This window comes from Thamnophis elegans, chromosome 15 (assembly GCF_009769535.1).
Source record: "Thamnophis elegans isolate rThaEle1 chromosome 15, rThaEle1.pri, whole genome shotgun sequence".
NCBI lineage: Eukaryota > Metazoa > Chordata > Lepidosauria > Squamata > Colubridae > Thamnophis > Thamnophis elegans.
In genome coordinates, this window is record NC_045555.1 from 32986470 (window position 1) to 33010519 (window position 24050).

The 24050-nt window shown below is 47.7% G+C and overlaps 1 protein-coding gene and 1 non-coding gene across 2 annotated transcripts in view; both read left to right on the forward strand.

Moving 5' to 3' along the window:
• The first annotated feature begins 68 nt into the window (after nt 1-68).
• TIMM23B (translocase of inner mitochondrial membrane 23 homolog B) overlaps nt 69-24050 on the forward strand; it is a 28345-nt gene continuing 4363 nt past the window's right edge. The window contains exons 1-5 of the mRNA XM_032231765.1: nt 69-268; nt 2282-2340; nt 3721-3814; nt 12705-12789; nt 21702-21760. Of these exons, the coding sequence (XP_032087656.1) occupies nt 160-268; nt 2282-2340; nt 3721-3814; nt 12705-12789; nt 21702-21760 (406 nt within the window). The 5' untranslated portion in view covers nt 69-159. The remainder of the gene's footprint in view (nt 269-2281; nt 2341-3720; nt 3815-12704; nt 12790-21701; nt 21761-24050) is intronic.
• Nucleotides 3138-3340, forward strand: LOC116518836. The gene has a single exon (XR_004256589.1). It is a non-coding gene; the product is annotated as a small nucleolar RNA SNORA74 (small nucleolar RNA).

Here is a 24050-nt window from a genome sequence, read left to right on the forward strand (position 1 = left end):
TGGGCACGCGCCGCGCGGGCCGCTCACGCTTCTGGCGCTTAGAGGTCGTCCGCGCGCCGAAGGGGAGCTTCCGGTTCCAGGAGCGGAAGGGGCGGCGCCGAGAGCAACGCGAGGAGAAGGAGCAAAGGGCGGCCTGAGGCCTCTGCCATCGCCGCCAGCATGGAAGGAGGCGCCGGGAACTCGAAGGGTTCCGGATTCGCCGGCCTCTTCGGCGCTGGAGGAGTGGCGGGGCCGGGCTATTCCCACGCCGACCTGGCCGGCGTCCCTTGTAAGAGGCCCAGGCCGCTTCCCTCGGAGGGGGCTTGGGAGGGGGCTAGGTGGGGGGGGGGCTTGGGAGGGAGCGGGAAAGAGGCCGGGAGTCCAATGGAGGCTGGGCGGTTGGGAAAGGGCGGGGGGCTCCGTCTCCTGCTGAGCGGAACCAGCCGCAGCACCACGTGGTGCGGCTGGGAGGACGGGGCCGGGAGGACGGGGCCGGGACGAAGAGGACTTGTGGGGAGGTGGTTGTGTCATGGAGGGATCTTTTTCAGTTCTTTTTCTTCCACTCCGGCGTCTCCGGGTACAGCGATGTCAATACATTGTAGGTTTCGGTTTTCGTCGCCATCGTCAGCGAGGAAAGGGTTAATCCCTCCCTGATGCCTTTTATCGAGAAGTGGTTCAAGCACCATCCGGAGAGCACGTGTTCACCCCCCCCCCCCTCTTGCCTGTCTCCCCTGAAGGAAGGAACTTGGCTTCCCTTCGCCTCCCAGATCCCAACCTTCCTCTTCCTGGAAGTCATTTAGGAAAAGTCTCCCTCGGACTACCTTTATTTTTTGCCAGGCTAACCTCAGCAGCCCTTTGGAATCTCTCGTCTAGGCCTTGCTTTTCTGCTGAATCAGGGCATCTCCACCTGCTTTTCTTCCGGAGCTGGGTCATGCTACTAGTCCCAAAATCCTCAGCCATCGTTTGTTAATTAATTGGGATGATAAATGTTTGAGCCCATCCAGAGTACGTGGGGCGTGGAGTCACTTGCTCAGTTCCCATGCTGTTCTTGTGGAATATTATAGGTCCAGCTTTAGGCTTCTGTAGCAAGGCAACTTAGCATCCCTGCACAGTCATTGTGCAATAGCAATAGCACTTAGACTTATATATCACTTCACAGCTCTCTCTAAGCGGTTTACAGAGTTAGCCTCTTGTCCCCAACAATCCGGGTCCTCATTTTACCCCCCTCGGAAGGATGGAGAGCTGAGTCAACTTTGAGCCTGGTGAGGTTTGAACTGCCAAGTTGCAGGCAGTCAGCAGAAGTATCCTGCAATACTGCACTCTAACTACTGCCACCGTGGTTCAATTATAAACTATAGTAAATTGTAAATGTGGCAGTTATTACTTTCTTTGAAACTTTAACTTAATCCTGGGGAATGAGGTTTCACATATTGAAAGCTGATTGAATTGCTTGATACAGTTTATATGCAATCTAGGACATTTTGTCCGGCCTTGGCTGGAGGTACCTTAATATGTGTCCCTGACGTTAGGTTTCATCTAAATAGTTAAGAAAAATTGAAGGCTGGCAAGCAGAGATTCAGGGACATAGCTTGCTGATAAGCTTTTTTTTTTTTTTTTTTCAAATCCTATATATTAGGAAGGACATAATTAGGGTAGAAACCCAGAACTGCCCAGAAAAAAAACTTCCATGCCTATAAGTTCAAATTTTTAACTGACAGCTGATCATTGATGCTTATATATTCTTATTAAAGGAAACCTGCTTGCAGATCCTTTTGAATCTGATCTTGTGTTTCCTGCCCCTCAGACCTCATTTAAATTGAAGCACACTTAGGAATTCACTCTACTTATGAGAGAGTAGAGAGAGTCCTCAACTTACAATCACAGTTGGGACCAGAATTTTCAGGGCCAAGCAGGGCAGTTGTTAAGTGAATTGCATCTAATTTTACAACCTTTCTTGCCACGCTTAACTGAATTATCTGGTCATTAAGTGCATATAACTTTCCTCATTCACTCTGCTTGTTGGAATCTGGCTGGGATCATGGCAGATGGTGATCGCATGACCCCAGAATGCGCAACCATTGTAAATACATGCCAGTTGCCAAGCACCCAATTTTTGATCATGCGACCTTGGGATGTTGTGAGAGTGCGATTGTAAGTCACTTTTTTAGTGCTGTCATAATGTCAAACAGTCACTAAATGAATGGTTCTGAGTCTAGCATTACCTGTAGCCCTCTTTCTTTGAACTGTTTTTTATACTACCTTGGTATGCTTTCCAATTTGAAACCTTTTTTTTTTCTTTCAGTGACTGGAATGAATCCCTTGTCCCCCTATTTAAATGTTGACCCCAGATATCTTATACAGGTAAGACATCCGTGATTGCTCGATGTGTAGTTTGTGAATCAACTTTTTGTGTGATTGTGTAAGTGATTTGATGTATAATAGAGGTAGTCCTCAAGTTGCAATCACAGTTGAGCTCAAATTTAAAATTTATGTTGCTAAATGAAACATTTGTTAAGTGAGTTTGCCCCATTTTACTAGTTTTCTTTTTTCAGTGCCAATGTAACTGAACAGTCACTAAATGAACTGTTGTAAGTGAAGGCCTAGCTGTATAGTGGTTTTGAATAAGATTAAAATAGGTAACTAAAAACGTTGCACATGAAGACTTGGCAGTCAGGTGAACACAGTTGTTTGTGGTCAGGAACTGTTTTCTTTATACTCTGACCAGAGGACTTCTTGAAAACATCTGGCTGACCAGGTAAAAACGCATTTCTCCCACAAAGTATTTGAGGAAGTCAAGCAAGAAACAAATAATACTAACTTGGATTTTAAATAAGTCACATAAGCCTGTGTAACCTAAGTTGTTATGGTACAAATTTATTTCCACTCTATTTGGATGTAATATATCTTCCTTTTTCCCCAACGGTCAAGTGGAAAGTTAGCTGGGTCCATTTTTTGAATTTGAAAAAGTATCAGGTTTTTTCCCTGCTTTATATCATTTAAAAAGAAAATATTAGAGACACTTTCATGATCCATTTTTATTTTTTAGAAAGAAACCTCAGTGAAAGGTTCTTATTTTTTTTTCCCTGTGGGTTTTTCCAGTCCTTCCCATCTATAAACCTGGCCCTAATCTCAGAGCTGAATATATTTTGTTCCTAAATCCCAGTGGTGGTCAGCTGTCTGTGTCAGAACTGTGTCTTTGACAGTGTTACACTGCTGGGAGAGAAAGATACTGTGTGTTTAGCTGTCTGTCATTTTCTCCGTTCTGGAGGTAACTGACACCCAGCGTTAACAGTATTGTGCTTTTCTGAGAGTGTGTTGAGCAGACAACCTCCTGGTCAGCACTAGTCTGAAAGCATACACAAATTGAACATGTATAGGTTGGCTTTAATTTCTGAAGCAGAGGATATTATGCAGCAGTGTTAGTACAGCTTATATACATCAGCCATGTTGATAGTAACTAATACGGGATTAAGAGCATATTACAGCTTCTCACTGAATGCTGGATTAAAGAAAATAACATTTATTTGTACTATAGAAATACAATTGTTCGCTTTTGTTGGGCTCACTAATACCTGTTTGAACATTCAAAGGGAAAATGGGTAGACACTTTTCCCTTCTATTTTATTTACTGGGTTGACAGAAAATTAACAGTTTAAGAGTAAGAGAGTATCATGTGCTTCATTTTATGAAACTAAGGAATTTATATGCAGATATTGCTGGAAAGGATTGTTTTTGTTTCAGGATACAGATGAATTCATTTTACCTACTGGAGCTAGTAAAACCAGGGGAAGATTTGAATTGGCGTTCTTTACAATTGGCGGATGTTGTATTACCGGTGGGTCATCATTTTTTATTTATATCATAATGTTGGATGGATGTTTCTATTCGGTAGAATAAAGAGAGATAAGTAATCAGCCAATTCTTCAAAGTTTCCTTTGGGCAGATAGAGTTGCTATATTTGGTGTGTATCAAAGGATGAAACCCCAGTTTGTGAGACTGAACGAACCCTTAAAAATTTCTGTCATTTACTAGGAATTATCCCAGAGAAATTCAAGAAAAGGGGTTCTTATTTGATTATACATGTAACTACAGCAACAAGAATTGTATTTGCCCAAAATTGGAAATTAAATAAGCTACCAACAGATGAAGAGATAATGAAAAATATATTAGATTGTGCAGAGATAAATAAATTGATAATGAAAATAAAGGATAAAGAGGAATCAGAGTACTTCAAGACATGGGGAAGATTTTATGATTGGCTAGGGAAAGGAAACTAGAAAAGAAAGTAGGGAGAAGATATAGAACCCAGATGATGCACTGTTAAATGGAAAAGGTGGGGAAGAAGGGGAAAACAAAAGAAAATATTAAATATATAAGTATATATTCAAGAGCGAGATTTAAATGAGGGGAAACATAACTAGGGTAGACTAGCAAAGGTAAGGGAATAAAAAATGATACTAAATTATATTTGGGTTGATGGAAATACCATCCCAAGGAAACATAAACTGAGATCTGAAAGAGACACCTACAACAATAGAAAAGAAAGGGAGAGAGGAGGAGAGAATGAAAGGAAGATGGGGGAAAGAGGTAAGGAGAGGAGGATGGAAGGGAGAGGAAGAGAAGGAGAGAGGGTAGAAAGTGTAGGAGAAATGGAAGTAGAGAAGGGAGGGAGGGAGAAAAAGGGAAAATAAGGTGGTGTTACAAGAGGAGGAATGGATGGTAAAGCAATCCAAACTATTATAACCTATTAAATGAAATAATAAATGTATAAGTGACAAATGTAGAGAAGAAGAAGAATTATATTTTTCAGAGTATAAGACGCACCAAGGTTTTGAAGAGGTAAATTTAAAAAAAAAGTTTTTGCACTCTGCAAACCTCCCAACAGCCCATTTTTTGCAAAAATGGACCCATTTCCCCCCCCCCCCCAAAAGGCATGAATAGCCTTTAGGGGGCTTGCAGAGTGCTCCTGTGGGATGCCCCCCCCAATGAGCAACAAATGCCCCGTTTGTCATGAAAACGGGCCCATTTTTTCTCAAAAAAATTGCATGCATAGCCTTTAGCTTATAGAGTGCTGCTGGGGGGGAGGCAAAAAAACTGGCTGTTTTCTGTTCATTTCTGCCATCCCCAGCCCCTAGGAGCTCTCTGAAAGCCTACAGGCTCTGCACGCCCATTTTAGTGAAGGGGCGGGGTCTGGGGAGCCCCTTTTTTGAGGGAAAAGGGTGCATCTTATACTATGAAAAATACGGTATGTGAATGAATACTTAAAATGGTATGTAAGAGAACAAAAAATAAAAATAAAATTCTGGATAAAAATTTCTGTCATATTATCTATACTGCATGCAACTCATTTTTTAAAATAAATACTTATATTTTATCTTTTTGGCTTTAGCAGTTTTGTAAGCAATTTAAAGACTGTTGAAGATTGCTTGGAGAGGTTATTTACTGTACATTCACGAAGCATTCTATTTTAGGGAGTCACTGTAAATTATAGTATTAATTTTTATTTAGCCCCGACTGAGAATAATAATAGTGTTTTGGATTACAGAAAGCAGGGAATGTCAGTTGGTCTTACCTGAACTGCATGTCTTGAAGTTGGTGTGGGAGGAGTCACAACTGGGTATTAATACGGCCCATTTGCCCAGAGACGTAGATAGAATTTGAGGCCACTCCCTCTACTCCTCCTGACTTCACAGATTAACCAATGGTCCAGTCGCAGAAAAGCCTGACTGACCAATAACTAACTCAATCAGCCCCCCCCCCCCATGCGTGGGAGTGCACCTGAACGGGCGGGAAGTGACTCCTCCCACGGCAACTTCAAGACATGCAGTTCAGTAAGACCAACTGACAGTCTCCGAAGTGAGGCGTGGGAGGAGTCACAACTGGGACATACCAAAGCTAGATGTCCATGGGAGGGAATCGTTGGGCCTGAGCCCCCCAAGTGTCCAGCACTCCCTTGAGAACCTTCCTACCAAAGGATGCCTCCACAGAAGCATAGACATCCAGCCGGTAATGCCTAATGAAGAGAGAGGACAAAGCCTAAGCGGCTGCCCTACAGGTATCCTCAATGGGTGCCTGGGTGGCCCAGGCCGCAGTGATTGCGTCACTCCTAGTGGAGTGTGCAGTGTTGCCCCCTGGAACCGGGATCCCACGGGCCTCGTAAGCCTTAGTGATAGCTAGTCTAATCCACCTACTGATAGTGGCAGGTGATACCTTTGCCCCTCTGGTAGAAGTCTGGAAGGAGATGAAAAGCACCTCCGGCCTCCTGAAGGCAGCTGGGCGTTTGAGGTAAATACACAGTGCCCTACGGACATCCAGGTGATGCCAAGACCTTTCCCTTTCTCTGGAAGGTACTGGGCAGAAGTCCGGAAGCACCACCTCCTGAGCCCTATGGAAAGGGGTGTTGCCCTTGGGCAGGAAAGCTGGGTCTAGTTTTCATGGAAGGTGCACAGGTCTGCCCTGGCGGATAAGGCATTGTTCTCAGACACCCACTTAGCTGAGGTAATGGCTACCAGGAAAACCACCTTGAGTCTTAGGAGCTGGAATGTTACCTTTCCAGAGGCTTGAAAGGCGCCTCCATAAGGGCCTGGAGCACTGTGGGAAGGTCTCAGGTGGGAAAACAATGGACCACAAGGGCCGAAGATTAGCAGCCCCTCTGAGGAACCTCTATGACCGGGTGTTGGGACAAAGGTTGGCACAAATGACCGTGGCCAAGGGTACTGTGGGCGAGACCTTTCTCCACACCATCCTGGAGTAACTCCAGCACCTGTGTTCGGATCCACCTGGGCAGACCTACACCAAGTTACAAAGGAATCCCAGGTCGCATCATAGATGTGTGTGGTGGACTTCCTTCTGGAAGCTTCAATGGTCCCTGGCGGAGAACTGGGCCTCCCTCAGCTGCTCCCGCTCAAGAGCCAAGCAGTTAGTTGGAGCTACTCTGGATCCAGATGATCCAGACTCCCCTGGCGCAGAACTAACTCCTCCCTGGGAATCCTCCAATGAGGTAGGACCGACAGACACACTAGATCCGCGAACCAGGGACACTGGGCCCAGTAGGGCGCTATCAGAATCAGTTCTGCTCTCTCTAGCACTAGCTTCCTCAGAACCCGGGGAAGGGGAGGGAAGGCGGCCATCTGCAGCAAAGGGCATTGATGTCCACCGCTCCTCGAGCCGGGAACCACAAGATGAACCTTGGAACCTGGGCGTTGGATGGGGTGGCAAAGAGATCCATTGTCGGCCGACCGAATCTGACAAATCCGCTCAAAAATGCTGGGATGCAGTGCCACTCCTTGTGGTCTACCGTCCCCCTGCTGAGTCAGTCTGCCTGTTGGTTGTCCATCCTGGAAGTGTGTTCCACCCGAATCAACAAGATTCCGCTCTTCCCAGTTGCCCAGCCGAACTGCTTCGTCGCACAGCGCCATGGAGTGCCTGCCCCCTTGCTTGTTCACGTGAGCTTTGGCCGACCAGGATATGTTGACCGACCACCTCCTCCTTGAAGTGTCAAAGCACCAAGTGGATTGCCCTGAGCTTCAGCCAGTTGATGTTCGTCCATAAATCCTTGGGCGTCCACCTGCCCTGAGCTATCTGGGGTTCCAGGTGTGCTCCCCAGCCAAAGAAGCTCGCATCTGTAGTCAGGATCAATCTGTTCGGTTCCCGCAATAGGGAGCCCTTGGACAGCGCCGGAGACATCCACCAACGAAAAGAGAGAAACACCTGAGGTGTCACCAGGACCTTGAAAAGAGCGTCGCTTGTCCAGTCTCTCTGATGCGGCAGCAGGAACCACTGCAGTTCTCTGGCGTGAAGTCGTGGCCAAGGCACTATCCCAATGCAGGAGATGAACTTGCCCAGGAGCCTAGAGAGAAGAACTATGGGAACAGAACGAGTCTTGCGAATCTCCCGAATCAACTCCACAATACTTTCCCTGCGCTCCTGTGACAAAAACACCTCACAAGCTATCGAGTCAATGACGGTCCCCAAATGTTGGAGTCTAGTGGTGGGGATGAGATGACTCTTCTCGAGATTAATCAAGAACCCCAGGGTCTGCAAGGTGGCAATTGTGTGACCCAGGTCCTTCTCTGCCCGATCTGCCGTTGTGGCCAGCAAGAGGATGTCATCTAGGTAGCAATGTAACCTTACTGGGAAGGACCGGAGATGACCCGCTGCTATAGCCAACACCTTGGTGAAAGTCCTGGGGGCAGATGCCAAACCAAAGGGGAGGGCACTGTATGGGTAATGCACCACCCCCCTGTAAGAAAATCTAAGCAATTTACGGTGGTCTGGTGTAATCATGATGTGAAGATATGCTTCTGTGAGATCAATAGATGCTATGAAGTCACCCTATCTGATCCCCTCCAGGATGGATTTGAGTGAAGCCATCTTAAACTTTAAATAGACCAGTCTGGAATTCAACAATTTGAGGTCTAAAATATCCCTCCTCCCCTCTGAACTCTTAGGAACTACGAACAGATTGGAATAAAAGCCTAAGCCCTTTTCCTCTTCCGGAACTAACTCCACTGCCCTGATGTCCAGCAAGTGCCAGATGGCCTTGCGCATAAGGGATTGCTTAACCGGATTCCTGGAGGAAGGAAAGAGATGGAATTTATTTGGAGGATGGGAATGAAACTCTAATGTCAATCCAAACATAACCGTCCGAAGAACCCGCGCATCAGTGGTGATACGATTCCATTGATCCGCAAACAAGGTAAGGCGACCGCCGATTGGGTGATCTGAGCCCGAATCACTTGTTCCTGTGGTAGGGGCCTCGAAAGGGATGCTTACTAGGCTTTTGGTACCTGTATCTGTCCCTAAAGTACTGCCTAAAAAAGAGCCGAGGTGGCGCAGTGGTTAAATGCAGCACTGCAGGCTACTGCTAGATCAGCAGTTCAGCGGTTCAAATCTCACCGGCTCAGGGTTGACTCAGCCTTCCATCCTTCTGAGGTGGGTAAAATGAGGACCCAGATTGTTGGGGGCAATATGCTGACTCTCTGTAAACCGCTTAGAGAGGGCTGAAAGCCCTATGAAGCGGTATATAAGTCTACTGCTATTGCTATTGCCTATCACCTTGTCTGGGGTATCTGGGTGCAGAGTACCTCAGCTGCTGGAAGTCCTGCTCAAGGGGCCAATAGGAGGACCTCCTGGGTAAGGTGCTGGGCGTTGGTCTGAGCACTTAGTCTTGGAAGGAAAGTGTCAGCCTCTGCTTTGCTGCTGCTTCGGCTGCCATTGAAATGGGAAGGGAGGGCATTGTATTTGGGATGGGAATCATGTGCTGGAGGAAGATTCTAGACGCTGCCTGACCATCTTACTGCGCATGTGGAGGAAGGGAGTTTCCCGCCAAGGTTAACTGTCCAGCATTCCATCCTGGTGATGTTTTTTGAAGATATCTCCCACCTGACAGTTGGGTGAATTATCATTGGACTATGGACTGGGGTGCCAAGGGGAGGGGATTGAATTATACATGATATACTTTGCTTTCGTGCCTAATTAACCAGATTCAGCTTAGCTTCGCTACTGTTCATTTCTAATTAGTAAAAGTACACTTAATTTCAAACAAATGGAGTTGAGTGGTTTCTTTCCTAATTAAATGAAATCGCACCTGACAGAAAGACCTTGTGCTTGTTCTTATCCTTGATAAGGGTGTCAAGGGAGGCTCCGAACAGCTTGTCTCCCTGTGTACTCCGCCCCTGCCAAATGCCATTTCGCCCGGAACTCCGCCTGCCAATTGTGCAGCCAGAGAAGCCGTCTAGAAGCCGCTGAAGAGGACACAGACCTGGAAGAATACTTGACCGCATCCAGCGTGGCATCAGCTGAAAACTGGGTCACCACCATCAGCTTCTTGATGTCCTGCAACAGCCTCACGTCAGAAGCGGGGGTTCTATTGCGGACTTGCTCCAGCCAAAGCAGTTGAAAAAGGAAGCTGCAGCAGCCACCCTCATTGCCCACGTTATGGCCTGAAATAACGTGCAGAACCAGTTGCGCAGAACCAGTTCCTCCTCCTTATTTTCTGCCTTCAGGCAGTTGGAGTCACCACCGCAGAAGAAGAAGCCAGGCCAGCCACCGGAACATCTACAGATGGAATCTGCAGGGCTTGAGCGAAGATTGTGTTAAGATTGTAAAACATGCAATTGTTGCTCCCTGGAGTAGGAAACGCGCAAGGTTTGGCCCATTGAGATTTGAGCACCTCCCTAAACAAATCAGGAGTCGGAATCTCTTCCTTCTCAATCTGAGGCTTATGAAAGGGACCCTTCTTGGTCCCCCCACTAGAAGTTGAGGCAGCAGCAGCTTGGGAAGAAGCTGGAGTGGTGTCTAAATCTGCAGTGGCCTTGGCCTTCTGCAGTAAGGACCCAAACAGGGCTGGAAGGAACAGGCCAGCGATAGTGGGGGCCTCTGGAACCTGGGAATCTTCATCCTCGGGAAACCAACATCCTTCTGTCCCTCCTCCTCCAGTCCAGACCCTTCACTAGCTGTCGAAGGGGAAGCCGATCTGCGCTCCCTAGCAGCAGAAGATTGGGGTTGCTCTGGATGACCTCGTGGTTGCTCTGGTCCCACGAGAAGATTTTCATCTAGAGGCCTGAAATTGATGATGCATGCCCGAGGCAATGCCCTGAGCAATGGCTTGAGCAATCACATTCTGGAAACCTTCAGAAAATTCCGAATAAGCTGGAGTGAGACTAGGAGGCTCTGATTTGGGCCTGGAACCTGCAGATTGAGGGGCCAAGCGTGGCCTGGTGGAACCAGCCGCCATTCGCTCAAAGGGGTCTCCCTAGTGTTCTGAAGACTGCGCAGGAGATAGAGGAGGGAATAGTGGGCTATCCTCCCTTGCAGAGCCACGGGGGGAACCTGGAGAACCCAGTTAGACCTCTGGCAAAGGTGAAGGCCTGAGAGGGGAGCGTGACCTGGATGGGGAAGGGCTGATTTCCTCCCTAATCCTTCTGCCTGTAGCTCTGGTAACATGGGCTTCCTTGCTAGGCACTCTCTTCCTAGCTGACTTTGAGGTGGCCTTCTTCGAGATAGACCTTCCCCTCGTTACTGCGGTAGCTCCACGGGAGGTCCCCTTGCCCGAATTGGAATCCCCTGATGATCTAGGGGCCGCTCCTTGGGGCATCCACCATCGCCCCTACTTAACAGTTGCTGTTTCACCACCTTCTCTTACTCTGTAAACTGGCCTGGGTTTCTGCGCGTGGTTCGGAGCTCCTTCGAACCGGTGCTATCTGTAGCTACATCGCTGATCCGCGGCTCGAAGAAGCCAGCCCACCGCCGAACCGAAGGCCCTCCCCGGATCACCGGCGGAGCACAGGCCCAAAGAATCTTTTCCGGACCCCGGCGGTGGCTCTGGGTGTTAGCGGCAGCTGAAAACAGGAGCGCCGATGTCCGAGCTCCAGCCACGTGCGTCCCAAGATGGCCGCTGTCCAAAATGGCGACTGCTGACCATGCGGCCTGATGCCGAGCCGGCTTTGACTGAGCCTCTCCTTCAGCAGCCTCCGCAGCGTTCTGCAGCCCCCTCTGATGAGTCCAGGGGTTGTGTGGTACAGCGCTCTCTGGCATGAGGCCCGGAGTCTCCCCTGTAACCGCCCAGCGGCTTGGGGACTCCTTGCTAGTACAGCAAGCCCAGCTTGTGCAAAAGGGGAAAGGTAACTTAGAACAGAGATGCAAGGGAGAGAGGTGGGAGGAAGCACAAGTGGAATAAACGAAAAACTAAAATTTAAAGCAACAAATCCTCTGAAACCAAATGGGCAGCCAGCAAAAAGTATTCCTTCTGGGCTGAAGATTGAGGTTAATCTAGGGAGTCAGGAGGAGTAGAGAGAGTGGCCTCAAATTCTACCTCAGTCTCCGGGCAAATGGGCCGTGTTAATACCCAGTTGTGACTCCTTCCACGCTTCACTTCAGAAACAGGAATATTCAACAGTGGAACCAAAAAGGGTTGAGAAAAGCCTTAATTCAGATCTCCCTGACATTGCCATGATTTCCATTTCTATAATGTGACCAGGGTAGATTTGAATAAATCACTAATAAAAAGGCTTGATTTACATCAAATCAATTTAAATCATTATTTTTAAAGAGCAACTGTCATTTCTGTCCCGCAGCAGCTCATCCTCTGACCTGAGGTTGACTCATCAACAGTCCCAATATTGCAGAATATACAGTCTCATGCTACATAACTAAGCTCCATTTCATGTGGAATAAACTAAATAGAATAGAATATGGCATTCTTTATTGGCCAAGTGTGATTGTACATGCAAGGAATTTGTCTTTGGTGCAGATGCTCTCAATGTACATAAAAACACATTCATCAAGAATCATAAGGTACACCACTTAATGATTGTCATAGGATACAAATAAGCAATCAGGAAACAATATCAATATAAATCGTAAGGATACCAGCAACAAAGTTACAGTCCTGCAGTCATAAGTGGGAGGAGATGGATGATAGGAACGATGAGAAAACTAATAGTAATGATAATGGAGCCTTAGTAAATAAACTAAAATAATTTAGTTTAAAAAATTTCTTAAATAGAAAACTATCTTTAGATAGATCTTTACTCCAAAAGCAATACATTTGATAAAACTTAAAAAATCATTTTAAATTTTTAAAAATCTTATTTTTTTTAAAATCTATTTTTATCCACCCTGAATATCACAGTAATGTTGGAGAACAATTTGTTGGTTTTAACTACAAGAATGAGATTAATGTTCCGTTTTAGACATTGTTCTGTTCTGATTTATCCGAATAGGAGCTGCTTTTGGGGCATTAAATGGCTTGAGACTAGGTTTGAAGGAGACACAAAACATGGCTTGGTCCAAACCTAGGAATGTACAGTAAGTATTTTATTTCATTAGAGGCCATTTACTTCTTTCTCTGCTTTGAGAATTCAAAGCTATTCTTGATGTGAGATCAGGGTGTGTGTCACATGTTTGCTTAATCTCTGCTCCGGTTTGCTGATTGTGTCAGTAAAGTCCAGGAGGTTGAGGCAAATTAAAGTTATTGGAGCTGTATGTAAAAGAAGCGTATGAATGATTCCCTAAACAGTCTGTCCCTTTTCTGCCAAGATGTTTTAAATTTGGGGTTAATTTATTTGATACATATTAAAAATCTCTGCTTAAAAATTCTGCTTAAAAAACTTTTGTCGAAAGACTCGAGTCAAAATGGTGCCATGTAATCGTACCACTGTTCTTAGTTTATTTTGGAATAGCAGTTGCATTTAAATATTGCATTTAAAGATGAAGGTGCGCATGCGCGAGGAACATGTCTGCTGGGTTCTTCGCTCTGGCTCCGTACAGAGAAAAAATCCCTGTAGAGAGGAGGAATTGAGTCTTGGAGGTGAACCGAGAGAACTGAGGCAGCGTGAATCTCTCCGGGTCCTAGGGGTGGCAGTGGACTGCTGAGTTTTACTCACCAGGGCTGCCACCTCCGAAAGACGCTGACACCGTGGATTCCGCTGACGCCGCCCAACACCGCAGCCCAGCTGATTTGTGAAATCCGACCTCCCCCTGCAAAAATCCCCGTTGAAAGGAGGAACTGAGTTTTGGAGGTGAGCCGAGGGAGCTGAGGCAGCGTGAACATCTCTCGGGCCTGGGGGTGGCAGCGGACTACTGAGTTTTTACTCCCCAAGGCTGCCACCTCCAAAAGACGCCGAAGACGCCGGTATCGTGGATTCCGCTGAGCCGCCCAACACCGCGGCCCAGCTGGTCTATGAAACCCGACCTCCCTTTTGCATTTATTATTTGACTGCCGCGGCTACGATCGCCACTGTGCTGCTGACCTGCTGATGTCGGCTTGAGGACTTCATGGCTTAGTGGCTTAGCGGGTCATAAGATTGTTGGTCAGACTATTTTTGGGAGGAAGCCTGGTTAACTCTCCGTCTGCTGAGGCCCCTTGAGAACGCCTGGCCCAGCTATTGAATGGGGTATTTACCCCCCATCTTTCCATCTGGGATGAGTTTTTCCTTTGGTCTAATTTTGGCTTTAATTACTAAGAGGGTTGATACAGTAAATAGACTTTTGTACATTAGACTCTTTCTACCATGACTGGCTTTCCGGCTTTTGTTGCTGTTATTGACATTTGGACCTATTCTGCCTTTAACCACCCTCCCCTTCGGACTGTATTGAACTTATTAGAGGGGGTGCCTGATGAGACCTGGCAGCTTGCTTGCTGCCACTACGGCCCGCCTGGATCCCCCCCTCCTTCTGCTCCACCTAACTCGACCCTCCTTAAGGTGTGACCCCCCCCCCCCCTCTGTTGGGTAGATTTGGAACTTAGAGGAAAAAGGAGAGGAACGGAACACCCCTCTTGGACTTCATATTTTCTCTTTTACCATTTGCTATTCTGGACTCTCTACTGGTCTTGGCTGAAGATATAGCCTTGTACGGACTTCGCTGCGCAATTTTTTAAATTGGTATGGTGAGTGCATGGGATTGTATGTGATTGAGTGAATGGTCCCACTTACCATTTTATTACCATTGTATTTTATATGTTTTAACTTCTATGTGGGGACTGCTTGGGTGAGTGAATGAGTATGTCTGATTCGGAGGACCTGCCGGGGAAAGTGGGGGCCATTGGGGTGGTTGGGGGGACTACGCCCACGGGAGAGGGTCGGAGCATTGCGGTCATAACAGGGAGAGGCAGATACGGCGGGGACTTTAGGGCTGGCCATTACCGGGGAAGGAGGGCTCGCTACATCACAGAGATCCCTCCTTCCGGCCCTATGAGTCCCACTCCAAGGTCAGATGGCGCGAGTAATCAGGACCCTGGTCTCAGGCTGCTGTCGCTAAATGCCAGGTCTGTTGTTCACAAGGCTCCTCTCGTCCGGGACTTAATTTTAGACGAGAGGGCAGACCTGGCATGTATTACTGAGACATGGCTGGGCACGGAGGGAGGAGTCCCCCTCGTAGAGATGTGCCCAGACGGATTTCAGGTGCTTCATCAGCCGAGAGCCCAGGGAAGGGGTGGCGGTGTGGCTATTGTTGTCCGGGAGTCTTTGGTACCTCGTAGGATCCCTGCTCTGGAGCTTGTCGGGTGTGAGTCCCTACTGGTGAAGCTGGACCTCAAGGGTCAAGTGGGTCTGCTGCTAACGTACCTGCCTCCCAACTGCGTTGCAGCAGCCCTCCCCTCGCTCCTCGAGTCGGTAGCCGAGCTAGCAATTGAGTTCCCTAGGCTTATGGTTCTGGGGGACTTCAATTTGCCTTCGCTCGGTGAACACTCTGATGGAGCGCAGGAGTTCATGGCCTCCATGACAGCCATGGGCTTGACCCAGGTAATTCGAGGCCCAACCCACTCAGCGGGTCACACGCTCGACCTCGTATTCCTCTCGGAGCAGTGGATTTGTGATCTTGGTCTGAGGGGTTATGAGATCATACCCCTGTCGTGGTCAGACCACTGCCTACCGAGGCTTGACTTCCGGAGGCCAAACCCCCACCGTAGGGAGGAGGAACCGACCAGGTGGTTCCGCCCCAGGCGACTTATGGACCCTCTAAGGTTCCAGACGGAGCTTGGGGATATTCCTGATACTCTCGCCCACAGTTCGGCGGAGACTCTTGTTGCTGCCTGGCACTCGGCAGCATCGGAGTCTCTTGACCGGATTGCGCCACTACGGCCCCTCCGGGTCGGCGGATCCCGGAGGCCTCCTTGGTTCACCGAGGAGCTCCGGGAGATGAAGCGCCGGAGGAGACGCCTAGAGCACGTGTGGAGGTCCGAATCGAACCGAGCACTTCTGACAGCATGCACCAAGGAATACATCCGGGCACTAAGGACAACTAAAAGAACACACATCGCCACCTTGGTTGCGTCCGCCGAGTCCCGCCCAGCCACCCTGTTTAGGATAACCCGCTCCCTCCTAAATAGGAGGGAGGTAGGGGACCCCTTACAGGGTAAGGCTGAGGATTATGTCCAGTTCTTGGCGGACAAAGTTGCTCGGTTTCGGTCGGACTTGGACTCCACCCCCGCAGATCCAGCCGAGACACAGGGGAATAACTTGGCAGACCATCTCTGGGTTGAGTTTCAGGATGTTGCCTCCGGGGATGTGGACAAGGCTATGCGAGCTGTGAGCGCCTCCACCTGTATACTGGACCCGTGTCCCTCCTGGCTGGTTGCCAACAGCAGTGAGGTGACACGAGGCTGGATCCAGGCGGTTGTTACCGCCTCCCTTCGGGAGGGGCACTTCCCCGCCGCACTTAAAGCGGCGGTGGTGAGACCCCTCCTGAAGAAACCATCCTTGGATCCAGCCGTTCTTAATAACTATCGTCCAGTCTCCAACCTTCCCTTTGTTGGGAAGGTTGTTGAGAAGGTGGTGGCCTTCCAGCTTCAGCGTACCTTGGAGGAAGCTAGCTATCTTGACCCCTTCCAGTCCAGCTTCAGGCCCGGTTACAGCACAGAAACCGCTTTGGTCGCATTGACCGATGATCTCTGGAGAGCCAGAGATGGAGGCCATGCGTCCATCCTAGTTCTCCTCGACCTCTCAGCGGCTTTCGATACCATCGACCATGGTATCCTTCTGCCACGACTGCGGGAGGTGGGAGTGGGAGGCACTGTCTTGCAGTGGTTCTCCTCCTACCTCTCGGACAGGTCGCAGTTGGTGTTGGTGGGGGGGCAGAGATCGTCCCCGAGGCCCCTAACTTATGGGGTGCCGCAGGGCTCGGTCTTATCCCCCCTACTATTCAACATATACATGAAACCGCTGGGTGAGATCATTCGGAGGCACGGGATAAAATATCATCAATATGCAGACGATACACAGTTGTATCTGTCCGCCCCGTGCCAACTCAATGAAGCGGTGGATGTGATGAACCGGGGTCTTGAGGCCGTTAAGGACTGGATGAGGGCTAACAAACTGGTACTCAACCCGGACAAGACCGAGTGGCTGTTGTGCTTCCCTCCCAACAATCTGGCCAATGTTCCATCACTCAGGCTGGGGGGTCAAAATTTATACCCCTCAGACAGGGTCCGCAACTTGGGAGTCCTCCTGGACCCACAGCTGACTTTTGACCACCATTTGTCAGCTGTGACCAGGGGGGCATTTGCCCAGGTTCGCCTGGTACGCCAGTTGCGGCCCTACCTGAATCGGGAGGCCCTCACAACAGTCACTCGAGCCCTTGTGATCTCTAGGCTGGAATACTGCAATGTGCTCTACATGGGGCTGCCCTTGAAGAGCATCCGGCGACTTCAGCTAGTCCAGAATGCGGCCGCGCGAGTGATCGTGGGCGCACCACGGTTCGCCCACATAACACCGATCCTCCGTGAGCTGCGCTGGCTATCTGTTGATCTCCGGGTGCGCTTCAAGGTGCTACTCACCATTCACAAAGCCCTCCATGGTAGTGGATCTGACTATCTGAGAGACCGCCTTCTGCCAATTGCCTCCCTTCGTCCCATCAGATCGCATAGAGTAGGCCTCCTCCGAATTCCATCCACCAGTCAGTGCCGACTGGCGACTACGCGGAGGAGAGCCTTCTCAGTTGCAGCTCCGACGCTTTGGAACGATCTCCCCGTGGAGATTCGTACCCTCACCACCGTCCAGACCTTCCGCACAGCCCTCAAGATCTGGCTATCCCGTCAGGCCTGGGGATAAGATCCGAACCTCGCCCCACCCGAATGCTGAATGAATGTTGTGTTTTATCGGTTTATTTTTTTTTTATTCACATTTTTTTTCTTTCTTGTGTTTTGTCTTACACTCCCTCCCCATTGATTGTAAGCCGCCCTGAGTCCCCTCAGGGAAAAGGACAGCCTATAAATGTCAATAAAACTACAAACTACAAATAGACTAGAGGGCATATTTTTGCATTTTCTGCTTGGGTGAGTGCAAAAAGTGTGACTAATAACTAGATCAGTGATGGCTAACCTTTTTGTCCTCGCGTGCTGAAAGTGCACAACAGGACGCATGTGTGTGCCCACACCCATAATACAATGTGTGTGTGAAACACACACACGTGCGTGCTTCCCCTGACCCAGCGCATGCATGCACAATACCCCATCCTGTGCCCCGTTTTGGGCCTAGCAGGCCTCCCTGCTTCATGGGACCAAAAAACGAGGTGCAGCGGTCATGGGGAAGGGAGTGCCACACACACACCTACCCTCCCCCCCATGCATGTGTACGCTGTTACAGGTGTTATGTCTGCCTTGTATGCAGCTTTATTCCTCTCTAGCATTCATCTTCATTGTTCAGTTATGCATTTCCTGCCTCTCTAGGATTTACTTGTATCTGCTCCTGTGAGGCACTTCCTGTTCCTGTTGGATGTATATAGTTATATTCTCAATGGCTTGTATAGTATTTTAACTGCATTTTGATTAAACAACACGCAGTGCAGAGACCCGAAAATCAGCTGGCTGGTGGGAGGCACAAGCCGCAGTGCCATAGATTCACCATCATGGAACTAGATGCCTCTGGCGATTATTTTAGACTTAAAAATGATCAAATGAGAATGGAATCATTTCAACCAGCAGATGGCGCCAAGTGTCAATTAGCCTTTGTGAGGAAGACAGTAAAAGAGGGGAGGGGGAGTTGCAGCCTTGCTTCATTCTGCAAGCATTTCTGGGGGAGCAAAAGGATAGACTTAGAAGACTCAGGATAACTTTATTGTCACTTTGAGACTAATCGCCATACATTAAAATGAAACTTCATTGCATGGAGCTACAATGACAATAAATAAATGCAAAATTATGCATATACCCCCTTATGTTCTATGACGGAGAAACAACACAGTCTAGTTTGGATGTATACATGTCCATGGCAAGAAACGAATCCTGTGACTTCAGCAGATGGATAGCCCAGGGAACAAAGCGATTACAGAATCTGATAGGCCTGCTGGAGATACTTTGAAACAGATACAGACTGTGAAGTGAGTGTGGGCTCTCTAACGATGCTGGAGGGAGAGACACAGGTACAGAGTAGCTCCCCTTCACATGACCTTCTCTTGGAGAAGGCAGGAAAAATCACATTCACAATGCAGACCTAGTGAGGAGAGAAGAAGCCCTGATTTGGGCAGGGGTGTCCCATAGAGCCAGGAAAGAGAGCATAGCACCAAATTCACCATTGTGGAACCCTGGTAGTTTAAGAATAACAGCCCCTTTTTTCATCACCATTGGCAGCATTATTGAGGGGAGGGCTTGTAGCATTCTAAAGTTTGTAAAACCCTACCTTAAGCCAAGAAGAAGTCGTTTCCACCAGCAGGCTCTTATATGGATGCCCTGGCTTGGTAAAATAGTCATACATCTAGGGGTCCCCTATGGGTATAAATTAGTTGCCCCCGGGTCATATTAAAATTTCAGAACATTTCTTTGCAAATTCGTTTTCTCAGCTTAGAAATTATGGATACGTGGACTTTACTCCTGTTCATTTCACATAAAACCATAATGTTTTTTGTTTGAATTCTGAGTTCTGGCGGTAGGACCATAAAGGTAGAAAACAAGCTCTCTTGTTAAAAAAGTGGACCATTCCTTACCATGCCTTTGACAGTAAATGGCTATTATCTGTTGTCCTTCCCCTGGTGGGGATTAGTTAGAAGCTTGACCAGAAGACAAAAATAAGCTTAAAAGTTATTCCTTAATTCCTGGTTTCTTCCTGCTTTCTTTTTGGGCTTCTAACTGTTCCACTGCAAAGATGGGAGAGGAACTGAAAGGGAAGCAGACCGTTATTTTGCTTGTTTGCATTATTGATTTTAGTTTCAACAAACTGGCTTTCTGTATGTGCAAGTGAGCTGAAATGACGAGTTACGTTGGTAGCAGGTGAAACTGAAATAACAGGCCGTATTCAAAGCACTGCAGTTGCTGCAAATATCTCCCTCTTGTCCACGTATGAGAATGTACTTTCAGGGACTCTTGCTTTGAGGCTCTTTAACACAAGGTAGAACATCCACCCCCACCCCCGAAAGTGGAAGACCTCCTTCATGTCCTGAAGAAGATGACTTTTCTCTCTTCTTTTGTGTGTGTGTGTGGGGGGGGAGTTTCTTTCTAGTGGGAGTCTGACTCCATGTTTCTGACAGTGTTACACTACTGGGAGATCAAAGGGCCGTCTGGGGCTCTGCCAGTCCCTGTCTCTGTCCCAGAAACAGTCGATGTGGCCTGTGTGGCACTGGGCTTCATTGCAAACAGACCCAGTCAGCACAGTTTTGAAAGCAAACACACACGTGTTTCTCCAGTGCAGGGTATGTGTCTTTGATTTATAACGGAAAGGCGCTAATGTCAAGATATTTTGAGTTTGTAATGTTTTCTAGATGTTACAAATTTTAGCAAATGTTCAGTCATTGTGTATTTTAAATTCTTATGGTATTGATACAGTGCCCTGCAATTTATAATTTTATGACTGATTCTCAGTCAGAATGCAGACTTGGAACCGGAAGATGTTGGCAATGCAAAAATAAAAGTCTGGAAAATGAATTTCACAGTAAAACCAGCCTAGCCAAAGTACAACCATCCAGCTCCATCGGCAGCAAAGGCGGGCCATATTAAGTCATCCATCCTTGGGAGGATCATACCAGCTGCTTCCTGAAACTGACGAGGAAGTAACCCACCTCTGAGCCCAGAGTTGCTTGTCCACTTTCAGATCACCCGCTCTGCCTCAACCAGGCATGTTCAAAGTCCGACCCGTGGGCCAATTGCGGTCCGTTTTCAAATTTCGAGCAGCCCGCAGCCTCTTCTCCCCGTCGGAGTTACTTGTTTAGTCTTCCATAAAATAGTTCATTTGCATTTAATGTTAATGTTCAAAGAATGTCAGGCTGAATGGTTGACCCCACACATTTTCACATCACCAAATCTGGCCCTCTTTGCAAAAAGTTTGGACACCCCGACCTAAACAGATCACCAAACCGACCTGGCCTTGTGGCAGGCTGGCCCCAGCTGGGATTCCTTCTTGGTCCTGATCTGCTCTCCCCAGACCAACCACAATGCAGATACTGAATTTCCCTAGGAAGAGGCTCTTGGGATGTCCTGCAGGTACCCCGATTGGTCAGGAAGAGTGATGATAGATGATGCAATTCTGTGCTGTCTCACTGGCTCGGCCTGTGCTCATTCACTGAGGACAAGTTGTCAGAAAAAGCACCTGGCAATAAAATGGTTGGCACATACTTTCCTATTATATAAAGTAGCCTGGGAAGAAAGTCTTCTACCGGCCAAGTCCTTACAATGGTGGAAACAGAGAGAGAGGAAAGGTGGAGGGGCGGAGGTTAGTAACATGTGAATGCCCAGTGCTTTTCTCCAGTTGAAAAATTAGAAGCTAAAGAGATCCTTAAGTGAGGATCTACTAGGAACCTGCCTTGTTTTTCATGTACATGATCATTTGCCTTGTGAGATACTAGTTGTGATTCTCCAGGATTCAGGGTTCATTCGCTACTTGGTTTAAACTGTTTATTGTTGAAATAATTGCTGTTTGTATTGATTGTGCTGCAGTAAATGCTAATTATGCAAGTGATTTTAACAGTTTTTTGGCCACAGATCGATTGGGTAGTACCGAATTTGATTTACACAAAAGTTCCAGATTTACTGACAATACCAGCTGCCTTAAAGTTAGATAAACATGTTGGCAGGAAATTACTTTTGCTCCATTGCTAATCCAGATATTAGATGGTAAAAATACATGGAAATGTTTGTGTAACACACCGTTCTTTTTTGTGGGAAGGCTTGGTTCATCCTTTAATTACCATTGCCTCATGTAAAACAAGTTATATAAGACAGGGTATTGGCAGGCCATGTTAAATTGACCTATTATTTGGGCATCACACTAAACTTCCCTCTTACTTTCTTGAAGGATTTTAAATATGGTGACACGGCAAGGAGCATTGTGGGCAAACACTCTTGGATCTCTAGGTAAGTAGGCTTCTTTCACAAACTAAATCTACAAAACACTGTTTTTTTTATTTTAAAAAAAAGGTAAATTCTAGGAGGCTAAAAGAGAAGGAAACTTTAAGATCAACTGGAACTGTGTGAGGGATCCAGAAGCTCTTACAAGCCGACAGACTGGCATAAAGATAGTCTTTGACTTATGACCGCAATCGAGATCAGTATTTCCATTGCAAGGCCGTGTTAAATGGGTCACAGCCCGTTTTACGGCCTTTTCTTCAACGATTAAATGAGTCACCCCATTGTTCAACCATTCTGGCTTTCCCCACTGACTTTGCTGCTGGCAGAAGCCAGCTGGGAAGATGGCAAGTGAGAAGATCAGGTGGCCTCAAAGATGCTGCAGCTGTTGTAAATACCTGGCCAGTTGCCAAGTGACTAGATTTTGACCACAGGACTGTGGGATGCTGCAACGGTCCTGAGCCCCTATTTTTCAGTGCTGTAGCAACAATTACTAAACAAATGGCCGTAAGTAGAAAGCACCAGAAGAGTGCTTTCACTCCAAATTAATGGATTGAAGCTGTTGATTATTATGCTGCTCACTTCACCCCACATGCTGCCTACGGGGCAGATCTAGATTGCCACCCTGGAAAACAAGCCCTAAGATTTCGGCTCAAAGATGACTGGGTTCAAAATTCAATCGATCCAGTGATACATTAACAGACTCTTCACAGCTGTGTTGCTTTATCTTGGGCAACATTTCTCTGTGTTCCTGATCTTTTGCCCTGACCTGCTTTTGTGCAAATAGCATACATTCGGCAGGCTGATAGGTTACTGGAGAGAGAGGTGAAGATGTCTTTTTAGGACTCGGCTCCGGCTAACCGGGTGCTGCGCATCCCCAGATCAGACCTTGCCATCTCATTTGCCTGATAAATGTTTTGTTTCAAGACTGAAAGCTACAAAGAGACAACTCTCCGGGCTTCCATCATTGGATCTGGGTTTGTGTACATGTGTGTACAGGGTCTTTGAGTCTAACATGAATTTCAGGAGGAGGGGTTCGCTTGACAGCACTAGCAACAGCGCTTAGACTTCTATATCGTTCCACACTTTTTTACAGCCCTCTCTAAGCTGTTTTATAGAGTCAGCATCTCTCCCCTGACAATCCAGGTCCTAATTTTACTGACCTGGGAAGGACCGAAAGCCAAGTCAACCTTCAGCCAGTCAGGATTGAACTGCCAGCAATTGGCAGAGACAACCTGCAGTGCTGCCTTCCAACCAATGCACCATCATAGCAGTGGATGGCAGCACCCACTGTTCCGGTCTCCCGTGGGTCTGATCTGGTGGGATGAGGGGCCTCCACTGTAGCATCACCACCACCAGCAGAAGGACCAAGCACAAGATGAGTGCACTCTTTTTCTTTTCCTCTGGCCAAATTGAATTGTCTACCACTATTAAAAAGAGAAGATAAGGTTATAAGGTTTATTGTATTTATATGCCGCCCTATTCCCAGAGGGACTCAGAAGGTAAACAACAGCGGCTTCCGAGTGAGCAATCGGCATTCCAAGGCCTTTGACGTGCTTGGCATGGTTTTTGCTTTCAGAGGGTAGAGCTAGGTTTTTTTAAAAAAACCTTTTTGAATTGGATCCCAGTTCGAAAGGGGAGAAGAAATCTGCCCAGCCCTCCATTGCTGAAGAAAGAGGTGCCTGTGGCTCCTCTAGCTGCTCCCTTCCAGCCACAGGGCAGGAGGAGGAGCTTCCAGGGAAGATGGGAAACCCCTCCCTTCTTCTTCACATTTGGCTGGTTGTGGTGGTGGTGATGCTGCCAAGCATGCAGGAACGGTGGTTGATCAAATCCAGGCAGTCCTCACAGCCACAGTTCAGCCCCAGATTTCTGTTGCTAAGTGAGACATTTATTAAATGAGTTTTGCCCCCATTTTATGACCTTTCTTGTCACAGTTGTTAAGTGAATCTCTGCGTTTAAGCAAGTAACCTGTAAAGTGAATCTGGCTTCCCCGTGGACTTTGCTTGTCAGAAGGTTGCAAAAGGGGGTCGCGTGATACCCTCCCCCGGGGACATTGCAACAGTCGGGCAAGCATCTGAATTTCGATCGCTTAACCACGGGGATGCTGCAATGGTCGTAGTGGTGGAAAGCGGTCATAAAGTCACTTTTTCTATGCTGTTCTTAACTTCAAACAGTCCCTAAATGAACTGCTCTAAGTCGAGGACTTCCTGTATACAAAGACAGCAGCCCTTCCTGAAGGCCTCATCTGAGCTGAGATTCTGGAGGGGAGGGCAACTCTTTCCCTTTCGCAGCCCCTGCT